General features: G+C 37.5%; 1 protein-coding gene across 2 annotated transcripts in view; it reads right to left on the minus strand.

Moving 5' to 3' along the window:
* SDCCAG8 (SHH signaling and ciliogenesis regulator SDCCAG8) overlaps nt 1-26,384 on the minus strand; it is a 116,363-nt gene that overhangs the window by 54,795 nt on the left and 35,184 nt on the right. For both annotated transcript variants that reach the window (XM_038130324.1, XM_038130325.1), the window contains exons 13-15: nt 23,966-24,108; nt 4,339-4,466; nt 2,140-2,248 (exon numbers count right to left, since the gene is read on the minus strand). In XM_038130324.1, the coding sequence (XP_037986252.1) occupies nt 2,140-2,248; nt 4,339-4,466; nt 23,966-24,108 (380 nt within the window). The remainder of the gene's footprint in view (nt 1-2,139; nt 2,249-4,338; nt 4,467-23,965; nt 24,109-26,384) is intronic.

Consider the following 26,384-nt stretch of genomic DNA (forward strand, 5'->3'; position numbering starts at 1 on the left):
TAAGGCACAAAGGTTCTCGAAGTACAGCAAGAAAATACACATCCCGATCCAAAATTCAATTTATGGTAAGGTCAAAAACATGGAAAAAAATAGAAAAGTATTTTCTGTGAAAGAAGGGCACATGATTGCTTTGTGATCTGCCTTTATTAATGTACATAAGAACTAAGTTATAAAATCTTCCCCAAATTACTGCTTTTTTCCAGAAGACAAAGCTACAGTATTCTGTACCAAAATGTGGCTCTACAATACATTCAGTGACAATGAGCTGAAGACTGCCATTCGGAGAGGTGCTACTGAGGGATATGTGCCCATTATGCATTTAGAACGTGGCTAAAATAATTTTCTGCATCTGATCTCCTGATCACATCACTTTGTGAAGCCATATATTAGTATGTCATTTTCCACCACCTCCAGTTCCACCTTGCTGTTCTCATTTTTACCTTCTTTTTTTTTGTCTCTACCTATTTATCTATCCCTGTAACTGACTGCAGCAGCTCCCACTCCAGGGAAGGCAAGCTCAAGCTAATTTAGGACCACTTCTCAGAACCATTTTCATGCATTCTTCCTTACAGTTTCTTGTGTAAAAAAATACCACTTCCTGGAGATGCAAGAGGGCTCCATTTCCCATTTTCAGGTCCTTGACATAGTCAGCTAATGCTGCTAGGTGGAGAAACACTTGGCAATGTCTAGTATTTATTTTCAGAGAATAATGTGTTTTCACAGTATGTTTTCTGTCTTTCCTCCATCCTTTACAGTTACTAGTCTGTGACTGTGAGCTCTAGCAACAAAGTCTGTGTGCTTTTTTATTGCTGGAATAATAATACGATTTGAATCCATTTAGATTTTGCATTACTTTAGCAGAAGAGCTCTGCTTTTTCAGAGGAAAAATCCTCTTAGCTTCTCTCTCAAGTACCCCTCACAACACTTGCATGGGAATATTGCTTAAGCCCCTCAAGTTTCTCATTTCTTCCCCATACACTCTAGATGGGATCCATCACCCAACTTCAGCCACTTAACAGCTAGTCAACACTTTATATTCATTGGGAAGTAGGATGGGCAGTGGAGGCAGTACCCATGAGAAATATAATAAATTTTATTTATTACAGACATATGTGTATGTGCGCCTGTGTGTGTGTCTGTCATCTACTTTATTCTTCTTTGGGAAGAGGGTACTGGGGTAAATGAGCTCTCTCCCTGAGTGAGTTTTGCCTCCTCTACATTACCTCAAGAGGATGATTAAATCCACCCAGCAGAAGAATCCCATCTTGAAAACCAATTTTGTCTTTGCTGAGTGTTTTCCTTACTTCCCATCAGCCATGAGATGAATACTAGCCCTAATTACTAAATTCACTTTGCATGTAATTTATAGAAGCTAGAGAATGCCAACTCTCCACTGAAGTCCAGCTTACCACTCTAAATATGAACCCCCAAAAAAGTTTCAACAGATACTATTTTCACACTTAAAAATGTAAAATCAAATTATTTCTGCTAAAGAACTACAAAATTCATGTTTTCTTTAGAAGATAGCTCTGTCTTACAGAACTTTTGAATAGATACCTCCATAGCTTTGTATTTCTTTAAATTATTATTACTTCCAGGTGTGCCTCTCTTCCTCAGTTTTTAATGGCTTTGAACTTAGATCTGCAATTGATTGATAAAAAGCAGCAGCAGAATCAGAGCATCAATGACAAGCAATTTTGATGACAATAATTTTATAGACAATATTCAGTGTGTAGTGTAGTTCTGTGAAAAGAGTACTAGAGTAAATAAATAAAATTATTTATGAATTAAAATTACAACAGTTTTGACATAATTGAATCTTTAGCATTTTTCATATAACTTCAGAGAAACTTGAATTGTAGCTTTTTAAACAATTTTCTACCCTTCATATTGAGACTATGAACACAAAGAAGAAAATACTACACAATTTTTACATTGGAGTTGTCCAAGAAAATTGAATTAATAGTCAGAAACAAAATCTTAAGGGTCATATATTATACTGAATTTTTAAGGGGCATATATTACATTGATATGATATGTAATACCTGGGACAAAATGAAAAATAATAAATATTAAAGTACAAATAAAAATATAAAGAAGCATATCCTATTAGGGTCAGGTTAACAAAAATATACTAACCTGTATTTTTCTGACATTTGTTCCAACTTCTTTGCCAACACAAAACATTCTTCCTTTAATTTTGCTATGAATGTATTCTGGGAGGTCAGCAATGAATCCAGTTCTTCTACTAGAAACCAGAAAATTATGATACTATAAAATTACAGTTATGTAAATTTATAGACAACATAGAAACAATTTTATATAGTCTTGATTTCTTCTAGTTCATTCTAGTTTTGAAATGTTTTTTAAGCTTCAGCTACTTGGACATCATCACTTACCAAATTAAGGCTCTATGTCAGAATTAGCTGAAGTGTTAAAGCAATGTTGCCACTGAATCTGGTCTTGTAAGAGAAAAATCACTGTGAAGACTAGATATCTAATCTGGTGGGCTTGCTTTTTAGCTAGAAGTTCACTGACATTTCTTGGAGAAACAAAATTGGCAAGCCATGCTTTAGCAGACTTTTGCTTGCTCAACTGGTGCTGAGGATACACCAGCAACCCAAATGCTCACACTGTAGACTCATTTCAGTATCTCCTTAAAACAGCAGTTCTTTGATTTACTGTGTCCTGAGCTTACGATGAATAATGTAATTTTTTATTCTTAAATGAAAAGATTTAGACTTACTGCCCAGTGACAGTTGAAATGAAACCATTTTATAAAGTAATCTTCAGTTACTATCAGTTTGGACTGCACCTAAACTCATGACCTAGAATGCAAGTATCTTTATTCTTTCAAAAGCGAGATACTGCAAGATGATCTTTCTTGATTTCTGCTTTTAAAATTGGTGAAAGCATGACCACTCTTGCCCAAATTCCTTGTATGTGTGTAGGGTCATAATAAACAAGGTTTTCTTTATATACATTATAAATGACTATAATTTTCAACTCCCTCTAATTCTACTGGAGATATATAAAAACAGATCCAGACATAATGTTGTTTCATTTTTGTATACTGGGACAATTTATGCACCAGGAAGATAAATTACATTTCTCTTGTGCAAAATTACACATGGTCATATGCAGATGTGCTGGCTAAAGGAGGAAGAAAATGATTCTGAGAGGTTCTTTTCTTCTCCTACAGTGTAGGCAGCAGCCATAATGTAGCTGTTTGCATTCCCCGAACACATGGAAAGGTCCTCTAATACTGTGATAATACTAAAAAAAGGCAGAAAATTGAATAGCATGCCTGCTACCTAATGTATTATCCAACACTCCTTATAATTAATATATGTTGTATAGTTTTCCTGAAAGTATTGCATGACTGGTGGGTAAATATGGTATTTTGTTAAACACATAAATATATGTAACAGCTGAAACTCCTCCTCTTTTCCATGCTCATGGGTTACAGATTTCGTCTCTTAAAAATTCCTTTTTTTTTTTTTTTGGTTTATTTATAATATGCACCTCTATTAATGTTGTTGGCATAGTACTTCATAATACAAAAAGCTCTTTTTTGTTTGTTTGGAAAACCCATTTCACTTCCAGATTAAAGTTAGATGTTATTGATGGGCTAAGTCAATGCAATGAAGTCTCCTATTATGAGAACCTGAAGTATGCAAGGGATTAAACATCTTTCTTCTAGACTGAGGATGTGGGGGAGGCACATGGTAATGCTAAAAATGTTTGAGGCTGCAAAGATTAAATAAAGGAACATATCAATTTGGAGCCAGTGAATTACATCCAGCTGCGACAGTGAATTAAGAACCGATTAATGGCTAAAGCTTTTCTCCAGTTTGGATGCCGAAGCAAACTCATTAAGCTTTTAGAGTAGCTATAATGTGTGTACTGTGGGAACTGTTCAATGCTATTCAGGAGACTTTAACTGTAAGCTCAGAGCATTTCCCGCAGAGCTTCTGATGCTATTTTCTTTATATAACATGTGTGCCTGAAAATCCAGCCAAAAACAAGCCCTTTGTTTTTCTACTTTGTTGTGGTCTCTCTCAGCTTTACGTTTCTTGAACACAGGTAAATAAACTCATAATCCAGATGGTGCAGCAGATGTGAGAGCAGCACTCTGAAATCAACAGACAGTGGGCAATACTTTCCATTTTCTCTTTTAAACGCTAACTAATATGTAATTCGGAATCTCCGGTGTAGTTAGCATCTGCTCCCTTCGGCCAGCCAAAGGTTACAGGTGTTCCTGATGTCATTTCACAGTAAGGCGTGGGCCTGGCTTGTGAGTGAGTGCCCAGGCTCTAATCTTTCCCTACCACCTACCAGTTTTCTCATGCTGGGCCTCCATTTGCTGCATCTTCTGTGTCAGCTCCTGCTCTCTTTGCTGGGCCTGAAGGGCTCGGGCCTTTGCTTCATTGCTAATGCTGTGCTGAATGTTCTCTTTCTCCAATCTACAAAAAAAAAAAACAAATAAGAAATAAAGAAAAATAAAAATCATATAGTCAAGAGGATAAATTAAAAGGGTAAAGCAGAACATTCAAATAATAATACTAAAAATCTGGCCAAGCTTTTCACATTAAACATTCTCCTCCTCCTTCAGGTTATACAAACTGACCTTTCTCTAACAATGTCAAACACTCTCCAGTGAGAGCAGAAAATGGATAAAAAGTATGATCTATTTCCTGAGAGAAAATTGGTCCTGCAGACAAAAATAGGATTTTATTTTTAAAAATTTTAATCACGACCTCTTTATTATAAGGAAGCTTACCAACATTCACTTTGCACGGCACATATTATTTGCATTTTCTTTTAAATGCTATTTGTTTAATTCTGCAGCGAAGCTTAGGGACCTGACCCCGAGATGGACTGGTTCCCAGTGAATCAGCAGGAGATAAGTCAATGGGAGCGATTTCCACAGTGCTCGTGATACAGCTACTCTGAAAGCTTAATGAGTTTTCTTGAGCAACCAAACAAGTTTTAACTATTAATTTATGTAAATAGGAGATGAATGCATCCATGACAATAGAGTAGACTGCTAACACCACAAAGGCCCAGCCCCTTGTGGTTCTGCTCACTGGGGGGTTGTACAGGAAGGTCTAAAGCCCAGTACTATTATTGAAGTATGCAGGCAAGAGAGCAATTTACTTGACCAGATACACAAGATGGGGCAATCCACTCCTGAGGCAAAACAAATGCTAGACTACCACACTCCATTGAAGCATTTTATTTAATGTAAGCCAAGCAAAAAGAGCATGGAAAATAAAACCCCAAAAAGATATATGCATGTAAATTAGAAAAGATCCTGAACTGCAAATTCAGATCTAGACTTTCCCAAAGGTCGTGAATATTTATCTGGTGCACATTGGGATCCACATTTAAAACGCCAGTAAGTCCACACATACAAGGATTGATTTCTAGATTTCAAATGATGTGAGCAAACACCTTTCTACTGAAATGACATTTAATAGTTTGGGATAGGCTTCTAAAAAGTCTTATAAACATGTTTTATTCTAAGGATATTACCTATTTCAGAGGACTACAAAACAGAACACGGGCACAGATCATGTAAGGATAAAGCCACATCTCATGTGGTTGCTGCACTTAACCTTTGGATTGGTGCCTAATAACCCATCCGAGATATTGCAATATCTCAGCATGACACACACAATGTTAAATCTTCTCTCTCAAATTTACCCCAAAGCAATACAAATGGTGGGTCACATTACACTAATTCGTGGTCCTGATGTTTCAAGCCCTACCTTAGGCAAAACTCCCTTGGAAATCACAGGCAGTTTCTTCTGAGAGAAGACAGCAAATACGTTTAGATAGCAAAAATATTAGAGCGTTAAGGAAACAAAGCACATTTTTAAAGGAAATTTCATATATTGAATAGCACTTTATCACATCACTCTCAGAATTGCTTTGTAATCATATTGGGGCTATCATAAGGAGTGATGCTCCCATCATTTTTTCAGTGTAAGCTCCAAATATGGAAAGCATTGCTAAGAATATTTTTTCCCCATATTTGCTGGAAACCAGTCTGTGCAAACCCCTTCATTTTACAAATGTTTTTTATCTTCAGAAAGTTGTTATAGAACCGGATTGCACGAAAAACTAAAGGAAAAACAAGCCACCAGCACCTCTCACATTTCTCTGACACTTTCAGCTGAAGAAAGTGTCAGTAGCACAGTATTTTATTTAATAGTTCTCATGTGAGATGGCTGTGTGCAGTTGGGTGCTGTGCAGTCATCTGGCACACAGCTGGCTGGCTGGCTTTCTGCTGGGGATAACCTTCAGCGTGCAGCAAGCTGCACAGCTCAAGCTACCAAGGCAAACCTGTGAAGGTCCATTCTTCATCACCAGGGTCCCTCTTGATGATCTCATGCTAACCAGCAAGTTCAAAACAAATGGAGAATCTACTGCCCTAGAAACACTCTCCTGTGTAGGGGACCCATCCAAAAGAGCCACTCACCTGTGTCACTTACTGCATGGAGCAAGCTAGCAGGAGCTCAGAAACCATGGGTGTGTGGTCAGCGCCCTATGGCTGAAGTGTGTATGGGATGGCTGAAGATGAATTCACACAGTGGATAAAAGCTCAGTTATAAAACTAGGACAACAGAAGAGCAGCTTCTTAGGACTTGAAAGATTTTGGAATTAAAACACATCCAATACCACACAGAGCAATATCTGAGGTGCTTAGAACTGCTCAGAAGCAAAAATATATCCTGGAGCCAAATCTGTCTAAACAGAGTGGCATGTCCTTTATCTACACCTTGACTCGAACCTGCTCTCTAAGTTTAATCTCTCTGCCCTCCAAAACAAAATTTCCCCAACACATATATGGAGAAAAAAAAAAGTATAAAATATGCAGAAGGCAGCCCAAGAGATTTTAGGATCTATTGGTGACTTTCCTGCTACAACCAACAAATACTGGAGGAGTTCTAGAAGCTTTGACACTGCCTGTCCAATCGCAATTTCTTAAATCAATTCTTTCACAATTCAGAGTAAAAGAAAATCTATGGATTGTATACAGAAGGAAACAGTCCTTGGTCCCTCCAGCATTAGTGTGAAGACATCAGAGGTCTCCTTCTACAAAAAATTCAGAATTTCTTATGTTCACTAATGGAAAGCACAAAGACAATGAAAAGCAAAGCTACGACTGACTAATTTTCATGACACAGGTAATATCTGATTTAGAAATGACAGCTAAAGATTAATTGTTCCAGAACTTTTAAAAACTTAATCTATAGAGATCAAATATAGATGAGTGGTTAAAGTGCACCAGCCTGTTCTGTAATTAAATTCAAACACGAGCTCTACTGAGTGCAAAACACTAAACACACTAAAATGCACAAGTGACTGGTCACAACACTGATCAGTTTTACCAAAGCAGACATGCTGAACTCATGGAAACTTCCACTTCTGTGTGACAAAGTCAGAAGCAACCAAAGACTCCATCGTGGGGAAAGCTCAAGCTTTCCTTGAGCCCTGTTCTGAAGCACAGGTTTTCCACAGTGATTCTAGCTCTAAACGCCTGTTTTAAGCCTGCATTGTGGCTGTCAAGAGCCATAGTTAACTCAAATTAACTGGTTTGCATATCTCAATGAAGTCAATATTGGTTTGCAGTGCATGAAAGTTATGCTTTTCAAATGTTCTTGATGAAACAAAAGGCACTGTGAACTGCAGCTTATAGCACAGGAAGAAGAAAATTGCCATTTCTGGCAAACTTAAAAAATCCTTGCTGCAACTGAAAGTGAAAAATTCAAAGTGAAAATTCACTTTGATCTGAAAGCTAACATGAAGGTATGCTGACTGAATTTGAGCCATCAAACTTAATTAATAAAACCCAAAACCAAAATAACCCCCCAAATCAAAACATCTTTCTCACCACTAACAGACAAAAACTGGATCACAGATCCATTTACAAGAGAAGTCCACTCTCTGCCAAAGGGTTTTGCAGTAAAGAACAAGGGAGTATATAAAGATTAGTGACATAAAAGCCATATTTGACATTACTTAAAAGCTCATCTATTTTTTACTAGAATAAAACAGAACTTAGATTGATAAAAGTTTGTATTTCAGTGCAGTAAAATAGTATGTATTTCACTACAGTTAAATAGTTTGAATTTCACTACACTTCAGTAGCATGCATTTCTGAAGAAGTCTTTTCAGTTTGGTAACAGTAAAAATACAAAAATACAAAAAAAAAAAAAAAAAAAAAAAAAAAAGCAGGATGATTCTTAATGTAGAATTAGGCCTCTGACTGGAGGTTGCCAGTATGTCTTCTGGCAAATCAACTACAATTTGAAGCAACCATGCTTCCTATATCGACTATTTGATTTTTCCATGAGATCAACATGTGGCATTTTTAAAAAAGCTAATGGATCCATTAGTAAGGACTTTGAACTTAATTGGACAAATTAAAATACTCTAGCAATTATCTCAGTTCAGTGATACACAAGAGGCTATCATAGCATTCTTTTTGAAATCTTCATTTCATATTAATTACAGTTCCAAATACAACTATAAAGCATTTTAGCTTTCATATATATTTCTTTTTACTTGAACTTCATAAACCATTAAGGAGTAGCCAGCATTTAGTGTTCCAAATGCCTGAGCTATCTGAACTAACAAGACTTGTCTAAATGATGACCAGTCCAGGAACTCGGCACCCACACTCAGACTTGGGCAGCAGGAGGACCAGTCAAGCCTAAGACTGATGCTTTTACCACATGCCTCAGTGGTCCAGAACAGACCTATTTCCTAGGTAACACGTAGCCAACTGGGCCAGCACTGCCAGCCACTGCACAACAAATTACCTCAGAAGAGAAAAAGGACTCAGCTGAAGGCTCCCGTAGCTCTTTCAGAGGAAATAGCTGTCTCTCCCAGTATTTTTAAAAATAAATGTATAGCACAAGATTCTCTACCAAACCAGAAAAGTTTTGAGGAGTTACCCAAGCATTTTATTCCCAGTATCTTTAGTAAAATCTTGCATGAAGTCTCTCAAATAAATTAAAACTCTTGAAAGTAGGACTTGAAAGACTACATGTATTAGAAGCCCTAAAGACCAAAAAACTTTGGGTTCAAAGGTTCAGCAGTGTTTTGTGCAGTCTGCTTTGCAAACTTTCCACAATACAGGTCTAGTGGACTGTCCATTACAAGAAGCTTTCTGAATCACCTACTCATAGGCTATTTTTTCTTATTATTTCAGCTGCAAGTGTCAAAGGAAGAATGGAAAATTAGAGCATATCCTTGCTCTTCTCTCAGGCTATAGGAGGAGAAAAACCCAACCAAACAAACCACATATTCATGATAAAAAGGAAAAAAAAAGTATAAAAGCTGAAACAAGATGTCACAATACCTGACTTATTCTCTAAGGGGACACATGAGAAAATTTTTTGCTGTCTCTAACTTTATTACCAGACACTATTCAAAACTCACAATGATAAAGGTCATAAGAGAAGGTATACAGAATAAGATCACATTTCAAAAACTTCTTTCCCCTGTATTTTTATGTGTCTTTGTATGTATGACATACACAGAAGAATAAGGACTCATTTTTTATTTTTTCATGCTAGCAGACAAGTCTAAAGGCTGGGCTACAAACATGGAAAAAACCTCCAATTTACCAAGAAGTCATTCTCCCCAGGAATAGTATTAAACAATTCTCTCTATTAATGTAAAACTTACTATAACTCCTTTCAGACCACCCTTTCAATTTAGCAGCGCTGCAGTACCCCATTCAGCTATTGACAAAAGAGAATGTGTTTACTGAGTTTTATCATATGCTATCCAATCTTAGTATTTTCAAACATTTAAGTAAAAAAATGCAACACAGTAAGACCTGTAATTCTGCAGGTAAACAGGTACATGCTGGTTTTAAATGCAGCTATGATTCAAAATTATTGCTTTCCACACCTTCTAAATTAACAGAGCTCTAGGGCATGCACCTTGCTCATATGTTTGGATCAACTCAATAAGAAGGCTCAGGGTCACAAGATTTCTCCCTTTCCTTTAAATCAGACTTCTAGCAACCTTTGTTTAGCACTGACTGTTTTGGTTATCTTCTTTTGTAAGGCCTATGAATTTTCACCTAACAGGACCTTTCTAATACCTATGGTTGCTCTGAATGAGGACTTGAGCTGGACAGCATTTAGTGGTTTCCTCTTATTAAACACTGTAGATTTTTTTGCCATCTGAATTTTTTAATAAGGTTTTGATTTTTTCAGCGCTTGTGTAAATCCACACTGGATTGGATTTTATGGCTCTTGGTGCTTTTACAAGGCAAAAGAAAGGCATGAAATGAATGTTCTTACAGCAAAAATAATTTTAAAAGGACATATGAGTGCATGCTTCCTCAAGAATTATGTGGAAATATCTTTTAAAAGCATCATGATCAGGTCATTTCTTTAAACCTTTCCAAGGAGCTGAAAAATTGCCCTTCCTGTATCCCATTGAGGGAATTACCCACTGAGTTGCTCTTTTTGTCAGTTTCTGGGAGCTGACTGGATGCTGATACTGGAGTTGGCTGCCAGGTCTTCTCAGCAGAAAGCTCAAGTTTCTGGAAACTGCCCCAGCCAGCACACTGTGTTTGGTGAGCTTCAGTAAAATCTATATTTGCATGGTCAAATTTTGAAGAAACCCAACTATTAAATTAATTGGTGGATTTGAAGGACTGCATCATTTCTCAGGATACATGTGGGCCTATTAATGAGAACTGAGGCTCAAAAAAACCCAACCAACCAAACAAAACTTACATCTTGTTTCTTGTGTTAGTTGAGAAATACAGAGTTTCCTAAAATAATGAAATGTCAGAGCTTTCTTCTCATAACCATGAGAAGCAATAAGAACCATGAGAAGCACTACAAGCAATTATAAAAGTTATGTAAAGGTCAAGGGGTGAAAAATTCAGCATTCAAACTGATCCAGCTCTTTAAATATAGATCTAGGAAGTTCGAAGGTGCTACAGAAATAACTTGAAAGTAGAAATACATTTAAAGTATGCTAAGGAAACTAAATGAAAATTCACTACCCTACTTGATATGAAACACTGGAAAAAAACAACTCTTCCAGGCTGCTACTACTATTTCATAAAAACACTTCAAATAATAAGAAACACTTTTGGGGGGGCAATAAAAGATTAAGTTCTATACAGATTTCCAACCTCATCAAGAGACTAACTACAATTAGTTGACAAATTAGCTTGAAACAATTTTTCCCAAAATGCAGGTAACTTGTCACCTGTATCACCATTCCCAGAATTCAAGTAATGTCAACTTGTTATACTATTTTCTATTTTTTCTAAGAATTTAAATTTTGCTGAAACTGAAGTCAGTGCATATAACTTTCTTGTACCCACCGATTTTTTCCCCCATATCTCTCTATTTAGGATGCAGCCACACCACTGGAACTGCTTTATAACGTCTATACGTATTTCCACTTTATATAATAACAAGAAGTCTACAGAAACAATGAAACACTTCAGTCCAAAATTTCCACTTTGCCCTTTAAGCCCTACTGAGGCATCAGGAGAAACTATACATTAATGGCTGCATGTGAAAAAAAATTCCTATTCCTGCCTGCCATACTTGAAATCTACTTAGAAGTTATTTCAACTAACTGGAGATATTAGTGGCACGAGACAGATGAAAATCTAGGACCACGGGAACAGACATACAGTAACACAGAGTGTTACTCCCATGGAAGTTTCTATGAATTGAAGAACCTTGAACACAGTTAACTTCTACATCTACTTCAATCTGCGAGGTCAGGTAACAAAATGAAAGGACTGGATTTCTTACTCTACATTCAGCATAACAGTAAGAATTTGCAAACACCTAGCCTATAACATGATTTCACTCTTTTGGCATTATAGCCATCAAGATATATCCAGAAAACCATCAGTTCCTCAGTAACTTCTCTTCAATCTCCATAGTCCTTTGTATATCAAGTCACAACCAAATACTATCAATAGCTTCCCTCTATTTCAATGTTAGAGAAGAAAAAAGTGCCTCTAAAAGTAATTAACATTTCATATTAGGTCAAACATACTGACTTGGAATTAAAATCTGATTTTTCTGGCACATTTATAAGCTTTGCCATCAAGATATGTAGCTTGTAAGTAAATATCCATTCTCTCATGACTATTACCATCAGATTGTGAACTATTTGGCTCCTAAGTCCCTACAGAAACACACAATTAAATACAGCATAGGGAGAAGTGATCTTTGTGAAGTCTTAGTACATAGCCTGAGCACTTCCAATACTGCATGTTTCTCTAGAATATTCTTTGTTCCACAAGCCACTTTTACAAAAGACTGTATGTTGAAATAATTGCTTAACACTGAAGATTTTTACAGGTATGTGTTTTGTATACACAAATTTACACTAATTATTTTCCCTGTATTTAAAATAAAGGAGTGATTTTCTTAATTTATGGTGATTCTTGAATTTGGCACCAGCAGCCTCTTACATTGCAGCCTCTGCACACATTTAAGGCAGACAATGTCAGTTTAAGAGGTGCGGTCCTTGTTTTCATCCTCTTACAATGAGCACTCACACAACCTATTCTTCAAGAAATTATTCTTTTTCCATCTGAATAACTCCCTGAATAACCTGATCACACAGGTGCCTGTCTTCCAGTGCCAGCAGAAGCAAGGGCCTGGCAACATGTGGCTAGACACAGCCATATACTGCCACTCTAGGGACTTGCTTTTCAACAACAGCATAGGCTCAGACCAGGTTCAAATAACTGTGACTCTGTACTCCAAGGTTCAGCTTGTTAATACAGTAAATCCAACCATCAGGCTCCTACCATTGAATCAAAAAATGATGCAGCTAAATGATGCAGAGACCTGATCTGCTATGAACTCCCTCTGCCAATTTATATTTGTTCAAAAACCCAATGTTTTTGGTACGTTAACTTTGTACCAGCAAGCTTTATGCTGAATCAGGTATCATCTGTCCTTCCCGCAGCTGGCATAAAGTCAGCATAAACACAGCGTTGCATGCTCTAGCTAATTAAAAAGGAAAGTGCCTGTGTGCTCACACCTGATCCGGATCAGCTCAGCACAGCTGAACGATCCAGTAGATCACAGATGCTCTGTGAGTGACTGCTCAACACTTACCTGCATTTTTCACACACGTTAGGTATGGACATACAACCTGCATTTAAGGTGCCACAGGCCTAATATGTGGAAGTTGATAATGATCCCCTACTACTGCTGAAATCGAGAAGAAGTTAAGGAATGTTTTTTTCCTGCCTCCAAAGGACCAAGCCTCACAAGAACAGCTTGGGAAGAAGCAGAACGGTTTGACAGAACAAAGCATTTCTTCAGGATGACAATTTGAAAGACAATATTTGATTTTCAGGGAATTTGATCTAGGGTAAGCTAGATTTCTACCCCATCCCACAGCAAGCTACCACACATTCCAGCAAACTGACAGACTTATGACCAAAAGCAAAAAAGATGAGAAATACTGTGCTAACATTACACTGTACTTGACTGTTGTTGATTTGCTCTAGATCTTACAAAAACATCCTAATGAAAACCATGCTCATCTGCCCACATGTCACAAGAGCTAGATATAAACAAGTGAGTTTGTAAAAAAATCAAAAATCCAGCCTTATATGCCTTTTATTCATTTGTTCAGCTGCAGCATAATTTTTGTATTATTCTGATTGTAACTGCCTGCAGTATTAGAAATAATGGACAGGCAGCATAACAGTTGAAGTTTTTGGTGATGGTTTTGTTACATTTGTTTGTTGTTTTTTTTTCCTTTTGGATAGGTTATAAATCTCTTCTTTATGCTGTCAAGAGTAAGGGAGAAACATATTTCAATAGCAACTTTAAAACGAAACTCACAAATTACTACCATTATGCTAAGTGCTAGATATCCCACTGTGCAGTTTTGCTTTGTGAATTTTTACCTTCTTCCATGCACACTTTTAGCCACTGATCGCACAGCCTTTCAGTGTTTTCTGCCTTTTCCTTTAAATAAACTGGCTCTGGCTCCTTCCATCTGGTTCCCCTTCCGTCAGCAACCCTGCACCTGTTCACACCTCCTCTCCTGTTGGATTCCACTGAACATTTCCTCCTCTGCCAGGGCTATTCTGGCACTCGCAACCTTTCTGTCATTCAATCCATCTGTCAGAAGTGAACTTTGTTTACCGCAAGCTTCTGCTTTCTTCTTCAAGAAGCAAAGCCCCTCAAGGTCATTGTCAAATGAACTGTCGGTGTAGATTTAAATCCACTTCTGCTAACCAGCAGCAGATGAAGTTCTTTACAGTCCTGTATTTGTGAAGATCAGTTTGGGGTATAGGAGAAATACTAAGAAGCAAAAGAATAGCTTTTAATCATTATTTGTTAACTCCAACAGCTAACGTGTTTTTCCTCAAATACATGTATCTGTTCCTTCTTGCTAGGGCTAGCACAATCTGAGAAAGACTTGCAGAGCTATTTGAAGAAATGGAAAAGGCTAATAAAAATATTATAAATAAAATAATAAATGAAGACTTTTGACTCTGACTCTATGTAACAGAGATATTGGCTAAAAATACAAAGAGACAATGGGAACAGTTGAATGAGTAAGTTTACAGTAAAATCTTAAAGTGTTCAAGAGCATTCATTTAAAATTATTTAATCTGCAGCATTTTTTTTTGCCTTACCTACTGATGTTTAAAATGCAACCCTATTTAAAGAAAAAAATCCTTAATATTTTTTCTTGTTTTCAAGCCTTGTAGAACACACATATGCAACTCTTTGTTAGTATACTGTCTTCCACATTGAGGCAAATTGTAAATATAACTAAAAAGGCTAAAACTAAATTCTTATTGTTAACAGGATACATTATTTTTAGCAATTCCTGTGTCCATATTTCTTTTCAGGAACAGACTCTAATAACCAAAAGTTCCTGAATTATTAACTAACTTCCTTGACAGTCTCATTCTTCTAAAACAAGAAATACCTTCAATTTCACAGCACACCTTGGTATCCTTCAAAAAAAAAAAAAAAGAAAAAAAAAAGATAACACTTCACAAGATAAATACCAAAAAATAACATACATATTTGAAGTTTTGTAATCAATTATAATAAACCACCCATTTTATTACCTCATTACCAAAAATGAATTTAAAGTAAAGTTTTCTGGATCAAATCCAGGAGGTAATCCAATCTCATTAACAGAATTGCCTTTATAGTTACATTAGGTCTGAATTTGACTTTAATGAAAATTGCAGTGACAAATACTGCCTAAGTTTAACCGAATAAAAACTTAATACTGATCTATCACTTTTATGGGGATTAGTCCCTGCATTTGCAAGGAAGTAATTTCTTAAGCTATGGTCTTCCATAGAAAACCAGATACAGGTGAACAAATGCACTGGAAATAGAAGAGGAACCCTGGTACTAAAAGAGGATGCAGCAGTGTTCCACCTGACTACAGAGACACTTTAATTCCCCAGTGATTTAAGTCCTGTAGAAGCCAACTGACCAAAAGGGAGAAGCTAATCGCGAAAAGTTGTTCCTATTTCTATAAAACTATAGTGCGACATGCAAACCACCAAACCCACAGGGGCAACCAAGAGCAGCACACTATTAACCTTGCCATGCTGCCAGCACAGCCAGGCCAAGGAGTTCAGCCCTGTCAAGCAGCCGGCAGCAGCTCATCTGCTCGCTCAGGACAGGCATCTCCCAGCTCAGCCTCTCCTGACCAATCGCTGGCACAAGGGTGCTGCACAAGGGCTCAGGAAGGAGAGCAGCCAGGCGGCCAAGGCTGGAGCGCTCAGGTGATTTTTTGTCCTTCCTCCCTCCTTCCATCAGCTACTTTCTCCAGCAATGACAACCTACAGGCTGATGCTCTTCAACGTGAAGTTGGATAAAGTCTCCATCTGATGACCTTTTGGGTTCTCTGCTGAATTTGTTTTTTCTAGGCAAGAACTTAAGGAGCAGAATTTTGCACAGCAAAGAAAAAGTACTCACAAATCAACAATCGCTGTGACTGCACAAAATAAACAACTTTGAATATACTTCCGAAAGCCCAAGACAGCTTTTAAAATTGTTGAAATTCACAAATACCAAGCGCTGACAGAAAAAGTTCATTTTAGCTTATTGTAAAAACAGGCTTTCGATGTACTTGAGAGAAAAGCTTTAGAACAAGTCAGAAATAATGATAAAAATCAGAACCATTTTTTCCAGTAGCAAATTCAGCAAAAAATCCAGCAGCCTTGAATACATGTATCTGAAAGACTTCTTTGGTTCAAAAAAAAGAAATCATTATCCTGTTGTCATTAGTCACACAAATAAAAAACCTAATTTGAATGAGACCAAAGTAAACATTTGATACACACTCATAAACTTATTACCATTAGTGCTGAATAATAACTGCTCAAAACAAAGACCTTACAAAGATGTTTGTTTTCTACAGCAGTTAGTCTCTTCAGTGTTTCATCTGAATTCACCACTCGCTCCAAAGCGCTTTAAGTATTGTCACTGCTCCTGAACCACACTCTACATGCAGTAGCAATTTGGCTGCCTCAACAACCTGATGTGATCATTGATGTGACCAGTTGCAGCTTAAATGCCGTGAAAAAAAATTTAGATGAATCTAACACTAAAATCTGAACATGTATTTTTGTCTTTTCCTTAAGAAATATTTATGGTAGGACAACAAATACAATTGTTACAACTTGTTTAAAATTAGTAACAATTTATAAACACTTTAATGTTAAAAATTAACATATGATTTTGTCTTTCTTCTTTACTCCCTCACTTACATTTTTTCCTTCCCTTATAAAATTTATCAATGGCCTTTATATGTTTGTACAATCACTTCAATATGTTTAAAATATTAAATAGAATATTATTTAAATAATTGTGTGTTATCTTGACACAAAGTGTATCAGCTTAGAAAATTTTACAACGCCCTGCCAGAAGACGACAGAACCGATTTATTTCAAATCACTCAGTATCAGTCTTCATAAAGCAGCATATGGTCTTATCGTGGCAGGTAAAATATTTTACCTTCTATAATAACGCAGAACAGCTAATTTATCTACATGCTGTATAATCAGATAAACAATTTCAGCTGCACTATGAAAACCTGTAGGCAAGGGAGAAATTTATACCCCACCACTTTATTGATTTTTCCACGTATGCATTCATATGATTGTTAACAATAGAGGCTATTCTTTCTTCCACCTCCTTCAATTCCCTTAAAGCAAGCCCTTCTTTTCAGTAGTGAAAATATTTGCAGTTTCTACAGCTGCAGGACAAAGAACTCAGATTTTCACAGAGGTGCTCAGGGGAAAAGGAAGGGGGAACAAAAAAAAAGCTCTGCAAGATTCAGTTGCAAGTAAAGCAGAGTGAATGACAACTTTCAAAGCTACCACAATCATTTACTAATGTGCTGCTATAGCAAATAAGTCTAATTTTTTCTGACAGCACCAAATTAGATTTATTGCAGAAACTGCTGCATAAATAGCATATGGCTATGTTATACTACCTATTTCAAATCCCTGTAATGTTTCTTCCCCTCCCTACTCAAAATGGATAATTGAGCCAAGCTATAAACCTTCTGCAGAGAAGATACAAACAAGTTCAAAAAGCAGATGCAGGACATGTAGGAGGGGTTTTTTTTGTTAAAATTGTCTAAAAAAGCATCACATATCCTGATCAAACAAACCCAGGTAGTAATAGGTAAGATCTCCCCTGCTACACTTCAGGATTTTATTTCCCCCTTTTCCTCGATAAAATTTTGTTTTCATTTCTCTTTCAAGCTGACAGTCATCAACACGGGGCATGACCTCGTAATCCTCTCACACATGACTACCTCTTACTTGCACAAGAAATCCTATCGATCTTTACTTTTTACGTGAGTCAAATTATTCATGTGACTCGGGATCAGAAGTCTCGGACCTCCATTCATCCCTCTCAAGCTCTCATTTACGAGTAGGAAAGTGCTTCCTCCGAGCAAAAATAAAACATCAGAAAACTGGTTCCATTCATTGGAGGGGCCCAGCCCTGTGGGAAGGTGCCGACCTACGGCTCTCCCGCCTTTCAGCGGGAGCAAAGTTTCCTTAGCGCTTTCCCGGATCAGTCCCCGGTCCCACGTGCTTTCGCATTTCTGTCACCCGCCACATTCTCCGTTCGCTGTACCGCTACGGCAAGGAACGAAACCACGTAACCTCAAGCGCAGGGCAGGGCCGAGAGCAAAGCCCCGCGTTTTTGAGGAAGGAGGGGGCGCGATGCCGCGGGCGGGACGCGCTCGACGCCGCGGAGGCCGCCGCGGGCCGCGGAGCCGCCCGGGCCCGGCCCGTCCCCGCCCGCCTCACAGCGCAACTTCGCGCGGCCGCGGCGGCACCGCAAAGACCTTGGAAGGTCTCGCGTGCGGCCGGCGGGCACACCACTGCACACATCGCGCACGGCTGCGGCTACCCCGCCGCTCGCCTGGCGGTGGTCAGTCCTCCCAGCTGCCCTATCCGTTACTGTCTGATTAGCTCTGCGAAGGAGCCCCTCCCCGGCCAGCTTTCCCCGCCATCTGTTCCACACGCGATGGCTGCCGCCCAGCAGCCTCGCGCTGCCCTCCTACCTGGCACCCGGCTCCCGGCCTTACCCCAAAGTGCTAACACAGGTTCTCGCTGCTGGCAGAGTCAGGATTTCATTACTACTACTTTGACAAGTGCAGGGTTGTTTGTAATTTCTCTTTTATCCTGATTTTGATTGTACAACCACCTCCCACTGATTCAGTTTGCTTCAGTTTTGTTGCTCACAGATTTTACTCTCCACATTAATCTCCCTCTGGCATGTTACTGCATCTGTTCCCTTTTTTATTATTAATTTTCAAATTCCCACAATTTTTGACAAAAAGGAGGTAATCTACACTCTGCTTCTGCCCATTTCATTTTCTTTAATTTGGAAGATAAGTATGAAAGCGTGCCAAAGAAGTTAATTCTCCGTTAACAGTTTATTTTCTGGCATCCTGACGCCTTTGTATATGAAAACCAGATAGAAATAAATGTTGACTGAATCACAACAACATCGTCGCAACCGTCCCTAAATTTAATGAAAAGTAAACATACGAAGCAGAATCTAAAAAGTTTATTAGTTAAGAGTTGTTTCATGTTATCACTCATCCCTGCATTTTAAAATAATGCTTTTGCAAATTGATTTTTTTTTTCAAAAAATATTAGAAATCAATCACTGGTTACACCTCATTTCTGCTTCCTCCCCCCACATCCCCAATTCTAGCGTTATTGGTACTTTCAGTTAGTCAGTCTGAGTAGATTGAGCATATCTCAGTCATTTAATATTAGAAACAACATTTCTCCAAAACTCCTTCCCAGTGTAAATGATGGACTCTGAGGTGCTAAAATTGTTGGAAAAGGCATGGTATTAAGCATGTTGCTGACTAACAGATACTACTAGAAAAAAAACCCACAATAAATACTGAGTATTGTGCAACTCCCTAGAAGGCTGTGTATAACCACCAGGAAGTTTATGTTTTATCAGTTAATAGTGTAGCTTAAATAGGGAGAACAATGAATGAGGCAGGCTGCAAATTCTAACAAGGAACACTGGTGATGACATACAGCTCAACACCAGAGCTTCAGAGATTAAATAATGCCACATTAATCTGGGAGGGTATACACTTGCTGTACATGTAATAGAAATTAGTCTTAATGGAGTCACTGAAACTAGCAAGAAGCATCCCTGTACAGTGGGATGACTATAGCACTGCTAAAACCCAATTGGCATGTCCTTAGATGTGCTGCTTTCCAGAGGTCATATCACTGTCAAGAAGAGGGAAGAAATATCACATAATGGGGGAAAAACAATAATCAAGAAAAACAATACCCACTGACTCACTGTAATATAAACTTTAGTCCCTCAAGAGAGTGACACAGGGATTTAGGGCAGCTTGGTGGCTCACCTGAACGTCAAAGCACATGTTCATTTAGGAATTTTGCCCTACCTACAAGGTAACATTTCGAAGTTCTTAGTGCTTTATATAAGCAAACAAGAATAATAAATTTTAAACTAAACTAAATCTGCTTCTATTCTAGTCAATTACATTTTCTGTCAAATTTCAGATGACATTTCAGTCAAAACTATCTTCAGCCATCCATCCTTCCATCTCTGCATCCCTGAGAAAATGCATGATGACATAATAAAATTTCAATTTTGAAATTTGATGATTCCCTCACTTCTTAGGATTTATTTAACTTGTTTGGTGTATGTGAACAGAAGCTATTTCTGACTGCAACTGAAAAAAAATAATACCTCCAGATCTGGTTTGAAAGAAAAAGAGGAATGTTTTTTAATGATGATTCTGTTACACAAGAATAATGAAAATTTTTCTTTACATTAGATGGCACACTAAGATCTGGACAAGTTGTTAACATCTTGCATCTTTTATATGATCTTTTCCATGAGCATAGTGACATGATTTTTAATGACTATTAACTATTTCTCACTAAGAACAATAGACCTCTATGTTTTCCACTCTCTGAAGAAGGGCTTCAGGTAAGCTTAACTAGCAAGACCTAACCTTGCCAAAGTAAGAGCAATTTGACTTAAGAACTGATTTCATAACATTCTCCTACTACAGTAACCTCAAAGCTGAAACTAGGGCAAAAGAAACCCCCAAGAAAACTTTAAACAATCATGGTCAGTCTCGTAGCATGGTGACATCTGCAAAGTTACATGACTGACAAGCAAAACTACACAGTAGAAGTTCAGCATTTCCCCTGTCTTTTGAAGACATACAAATTAGAATTACTAACTAGATTCAATAGCAGAAAGTGCATGTTAATAGCAAGTATTTCTAAGCAACATATTGCTCCAGGAAGAAAGGTGACAGGAAAAGGCAATTTTAAACTCTGTGGCAATGGTTTAGAATAGCTAATTGTAACCTTTTTTCCTTCCTTTTTAACAAGTACATTTTGTTAACTTAGAAGCTGTTTAGTTGGTAATCAATCAACAGTGTCTGAAAACTAGGATACAGCAAAGAAGTGGGACTCCTGGAGAAGAGTGCTGTTCTGCAGTGTACTTTCTTTTCTCATTATGACACAGACTGCATGTTTTTTTCTCATTAATTCCTTTCATATACATTTATCTCATTTTTATACATTAAAATCCGAAGTTCTTATATTCATTTATAACCGTAATTATTTACAATATCGAAACTTAGAATCAGTGGATTAGTGAAGCTTTTCTCCTTAGTAATGCAATAATTCATACAAAACAAAGAATTCTTTCTGTATCTCCTCAGCTACCTCTTATTTCTGCCAGAACAGCACAGACAGGTCATGCAAGGCAACAGAAAGACTATCCACAATGGTGTAACAGCAGTACAGGCCTCCCTCAACTCCAGCTTTGTGAGAAGACTTGGAGTGAACCAGCTGGTCCTCTCCTGAAAAGAAGAGAATCAGCAAGACGAGGCCAAGGCCAGAATACCCTAGAGATGCACTAAATCAGTGCAATTTCTGCAGCAACCTCCCACAGGCAGGACTCTAGAGCTTAAAATCTGTTTTCCTTGGCAAGCATCACAGTGAATGAGTCTACAACCCCCATAGGATTGCCATTACCCCTACCCTTCAAGTATTTTCACTGACACAGTTGCCATTTGAGGTGAAGGGAATAAATGAAAGAAGGCAAACCGTAAGTGAATATAATTTACATGCAACAACTATGGATGTACCAATCCATGAAAAACATACTGAGTTCAAAACGCAAAACTAATGCCACTAGAGACATGTAACTTTTATACCTTCACCAGCACAGAAAACCTGTTCTGCCAGGAGGTGAGCAGAGAGAGAGGAAGAACGAGTGCAGGCTAAGGACAAGTGTCATTTCAGTAGGGGATGCAAGACAGGGAAAACAGGCGACACTACGAAAACACTTCGAACCCTGCCCTAGGGATTTAAGTTCAAGGAGAAAACAGGTAACAGATCAGGAGCAATGAATCGCTCATCTCTTTTTTCCCCTTCTTCCAGCAACATCACCTAACGTATTCTTCGAAAGCAGACAGACACTCCAAGTGTACAGAGAACACAAAAATCTACAGAGTGTTATAGAATTTGGGGAATGTCAAGAAAAAAAATTTGAACCTATTTCCCATGCCTCATCATATTCATTTTCCCAATAAATGCATATCAGCATAGAAAACATTTCAGTTCTTGCAAGGAGATGCCAAACATGAACACACAGTAATACAAAAAAACCCCCCAACGCAACCCAGAAAAATAAACCCCAACCAACCAAATCCCCCAAACCCACAAAAAAACCCCCAAACAACCAAGAAAACCCCAAGGAGATCAGGACCTTGCAGAAGAGTATCTGCACTAGGTCATAGGAGCCATGGCAGTCCAGCATCTGTCTCAAAAAGCGGGCATCTGTGAAACTGTATGAGAGCAGGGCCAGCACAGAGCAGTACTTGCCCAAAATACTGTTCCCAGCCTCTAATGATTTGCATTCTAGAAACTTTCCAAGTCAGAGACTGCACATCAAAAAGCTACCTGAATCATCTCTATGTAAGGTATCCAGCTTTAATTACTTTGCTATGTAAAAGCAGGCAATAGTTTTCATTTTTACATTTTGAGTATTTTCACAAAAAAAAAAAATTTAAAATTATAGATTCGCTAGTCAGATTTCCTCCAAGATATCCAGAGCTTTATTGCATATAATCAGCCTTTGCTAAAAGGAGCGTGGTAAAGCCATTTGGTTAGCTATCACAACAAATCATTATTAATAAAGTTCTGCTAAATCCAAACTTTAGATATCTTAACAACTCACCCAAAACTTTTTTCAAGTTCATTAACCTCTAGCATATTTTTTTCTCTAAATACAGGCTGTTAGAGTGGTACTTTCTTCCATCTGTTAAACAACCGTGCTCTGAATTACACAGAAATTTAGCTGAATAAAAAAATGATTCATTGAATTTAATAGTTTAGACAAGGCTCTATTTTATTTCCATTTACTCAATGGCAGAATTCTCACAAAGCCCAAAAAGTACAAGACTTGGATAAACATACAGACTTCTGTTAAGTGATAAAAATCTAAGCTTTTTTTTTTTCCCCTATGAAAAATTTAAACTAACTTAACTTTTTCCCTTAAGTACTGAGTGAAAGCTGCCAGATTTGTTTATGGATGTTCATTCTTGGGGGGAGCAGGGCAATGGAACAAAAAACCCACACACACAAGCAAAATCCTGCAAACAGTTGGACAATAGCATTTTCCAAGGCAAAAGGAAAAAAGAATAAAGTTCTGCAGTTACCCAAACTCAAGTTGCAATGAATAATTGGCATGTCAGCCTTCTGGATTTTTCTAGAAACATGTAATGAATAGTGCAGCAAAAGACATTGGGAACTATACCCAAGGATGGAACAGGCTCAGGGGAAGTCTTTCATTACAAAATGCGTTGTACTGTATCTTCACTGAGCAAGAGACTGAAAAACCCTCCTCACACACTTGAGCTTACCTCACACAGAAAAAAATTATTTTCACTTATATATTTTTATACATATTCCTGGTCATTCTGCTGAAGAAATTTCAGGTTATTAATCTGAGAACTCCTATGCTCAAAGGTGCTGCTCTACACTGCAGTCTCAAACAACATTTCAAATATATTTGTCCTACTAAGCACAGCAACAGAAAAAAAAAGGGTAGCTGCAGCCTCCTTTGCTCTTCTTCCTGCCTAAAACCATGCCACCTCACCACCACAGCTGAACATTGCCTCTCTTCTACACACTACTAATTCACTTTTATAAATTATAGTATATAGCTCACTTTGTAGTTCATAACTCTCTTATTCAAATCTCCACTTCTAACACAACTGAGGGCTGCCTGTGTAGGCAATGACTGCAAGTATCTACAGCAACTGTGGGGAAGCCTGTGGCAAAAAATTAGCAGAATGAAATTGGTACTACAGCATGTAATAGGATAAGGGGTACCTGGTGAGGTGCAGTTGGTGCTCAGATTTACTCAGCAGTTCTGTCAGTTTTAGGCACTCCTCTCTGGCTTCTGTCACATCCTGCTGGGCTTGTTCCAAACGCTGTTTGTTCCCATTGAGCTCTAATCCCAGTTTTTCTATTTTCTTAGAAAATTATAGAACCAAAGAAAGTGTATTAAAGAAATACATAGAGATACATTTTAAGATTAAAAAAAGTGATCAAAGCACATGAAAATAATGCACACTTTGGTTTTTGAACAAAAGTAGTTACTTGATAAAAACTGCAAAACAAGCAAATTAAAGTATTTGAAATTTCATTCTGATGAAAAGCCAAAATGTGTTTCATATTTAAATACTCTAATATACAGTCAATGTTATTGTGTTCATGCAGCTTAAGAGTTACAGGCATTCAAGTATTTTCCATTTTTCTCGTGTAAAGGCTCCATATTTGTGGCTTGAATTCACTGTGCTAGAAAGCCACAAAGGCAGCAGAACAGTGCCCATCTTCAGAAGCTGCTTGACATAGGACAGCTCTCATGATAATTCATTTATTTTTATTTTTTAATGCCTATTACATAACCAGCAACAAGGGGGCATTTAGCTTTGTCACCTGATATTACACAAGAGAATAAAGGTAATTTCGTGGTTTTACCATTATTGAAAAGAAGTATTTATGACTTCTATCTGAACCCTAAACATACCAGCTGCTGTTAGTACTATTATTTTATTAATATCATTAGTCCTTGTAAGTCAACATAGTAACTAAAGTCTATTAACTTATTTACAAATAACCATAGTTGAGTTTGCATGACCAGCATCTTCAAGTCCAGTGATATGTACTAGATTTATGTTATCCCAGTCATATTGCCAGCAATTTAAAGATTTTTCATAGAAATTCTGAGAAACAATATATTTTTCTTCACGCCCATATACAACATACAAATACCTGTAGGAATATATCTGTAACACAATATTATATTTTGTTCTAAGGATGCTTTTAGGAAGGCCAGTGGAGTACAGAATAAGCTGACAGTGTAGTTTGGTCATGTAGTAACTGTTCTGCACTAACTCCCTGCATAAATATTTATTTGTCATTGGGGCTGGAGGGAACCTGCAGGTTTTTCAGTCAACTAAACTGTGAAAGGTCATTTGTAGTACAGAATAAAATTGTTCATGTAAGGAGTTCATGCTGAATAGCTATTATACTTTAAACTCATATCATAGCTTATTTGTGATGGTTTCCTTATGTAGACAAGATGCAATATCTTCTTTAATTAATGAAATTATTAATTCAAACATCCTACAAGAACAAATGAATATAACCCCACCCCAATACAAACATTTGAAGCATCTTCATAACGACATTGTCTCTTTTCCTCCCATAGAAGTGTTAATCTAATTACAGTTATGATATCAAACCACTACGATCAATCTCTCCACCCAGAAAAACAACACCATTTCAAGAGTGTTGGGTTTTTTTAAATTTTGCCATATACCTAACTGTACACTTTTTTCCCCCAGAGAACACTCAACAAAGGTTCATGAAGGAAATTTTGATTAGAATTTAAATGTCACCTTGCTTTATCACATGCACCTCCTACCAAATTATGTTGGGAATTCCAAGTCCAAATGCAAAGATAGTAAAACTATCTACAAAATTGTTAATACTCTTCCCTTCTGAAGAATATAACAACCTGTAACACTGACAGAATATTTTAAAATCAGGTGCTCTAAGCTATTCAGTTAAAAATGCTTCACATTTCCACTTTTCAGACTTTTGTGTATTTTAAATACAAGTCTCAGTGGGTTCTCTATTCTTCTTAACAGTAGGAGTACATAAGTGTTATTTCTCCATTCATAGTAAACAGGGACATGAACTCTTCACTGTCTTCACAAGTTAAAGATAGGGAAGTTCTGCAACATTCCTAAAATCTGCTTTAAAAGGGCATCCATTCAGCACACCTTTAAACAAACCCAAACCACAAATTAGTCCAAAAGCATCAGCTAAGTACTTAAAAAAAGCACAACCGCAGCTGGGAATATAAATACACTCTAGATCACTCCTTCAGGGAAAAGTTGCAAGGAACAGATGGGCTTTACACCATTGCCTCGAGTTAAACAGGCTCAGTCAGGTTTTGACACAGACTCACAGAAGGAAGCAAATTCCAAGTGCAAGAACCTCTGGTGAAAATGTTTCTTTTCCATCAGCCAGATGTTGAACCTTCAGGGCTGAACTCAAGAACACATCCATAGATTTTAGATGTCATGAAAGTGCAGGGGGAAATTCTCAGATAGGGAAGTGTCACTTCATGACAGGATCTTTAAACATTCACAGGTGTCTTATAATTTCTGTTAGAAGTATCAAGAAAATAAAAATGTGGCTTGAAGAACAATTTTACTTGTGCTACTTTCATCAGTGA

Source organism: Motacilla alba, chromosome 3, assembly GCF_015832195.1.
Source record: "Motacilla alba alba isolate MOTALB_02 chromosome 3, Motacilla_alba_V1.0_pri, whole genome shotgun sequence".
NCBI lineage: Eukaryota > Metazoa > Chordata > Aves > Passeriformes > Motacillidae > Motacilla > Motacilla alba.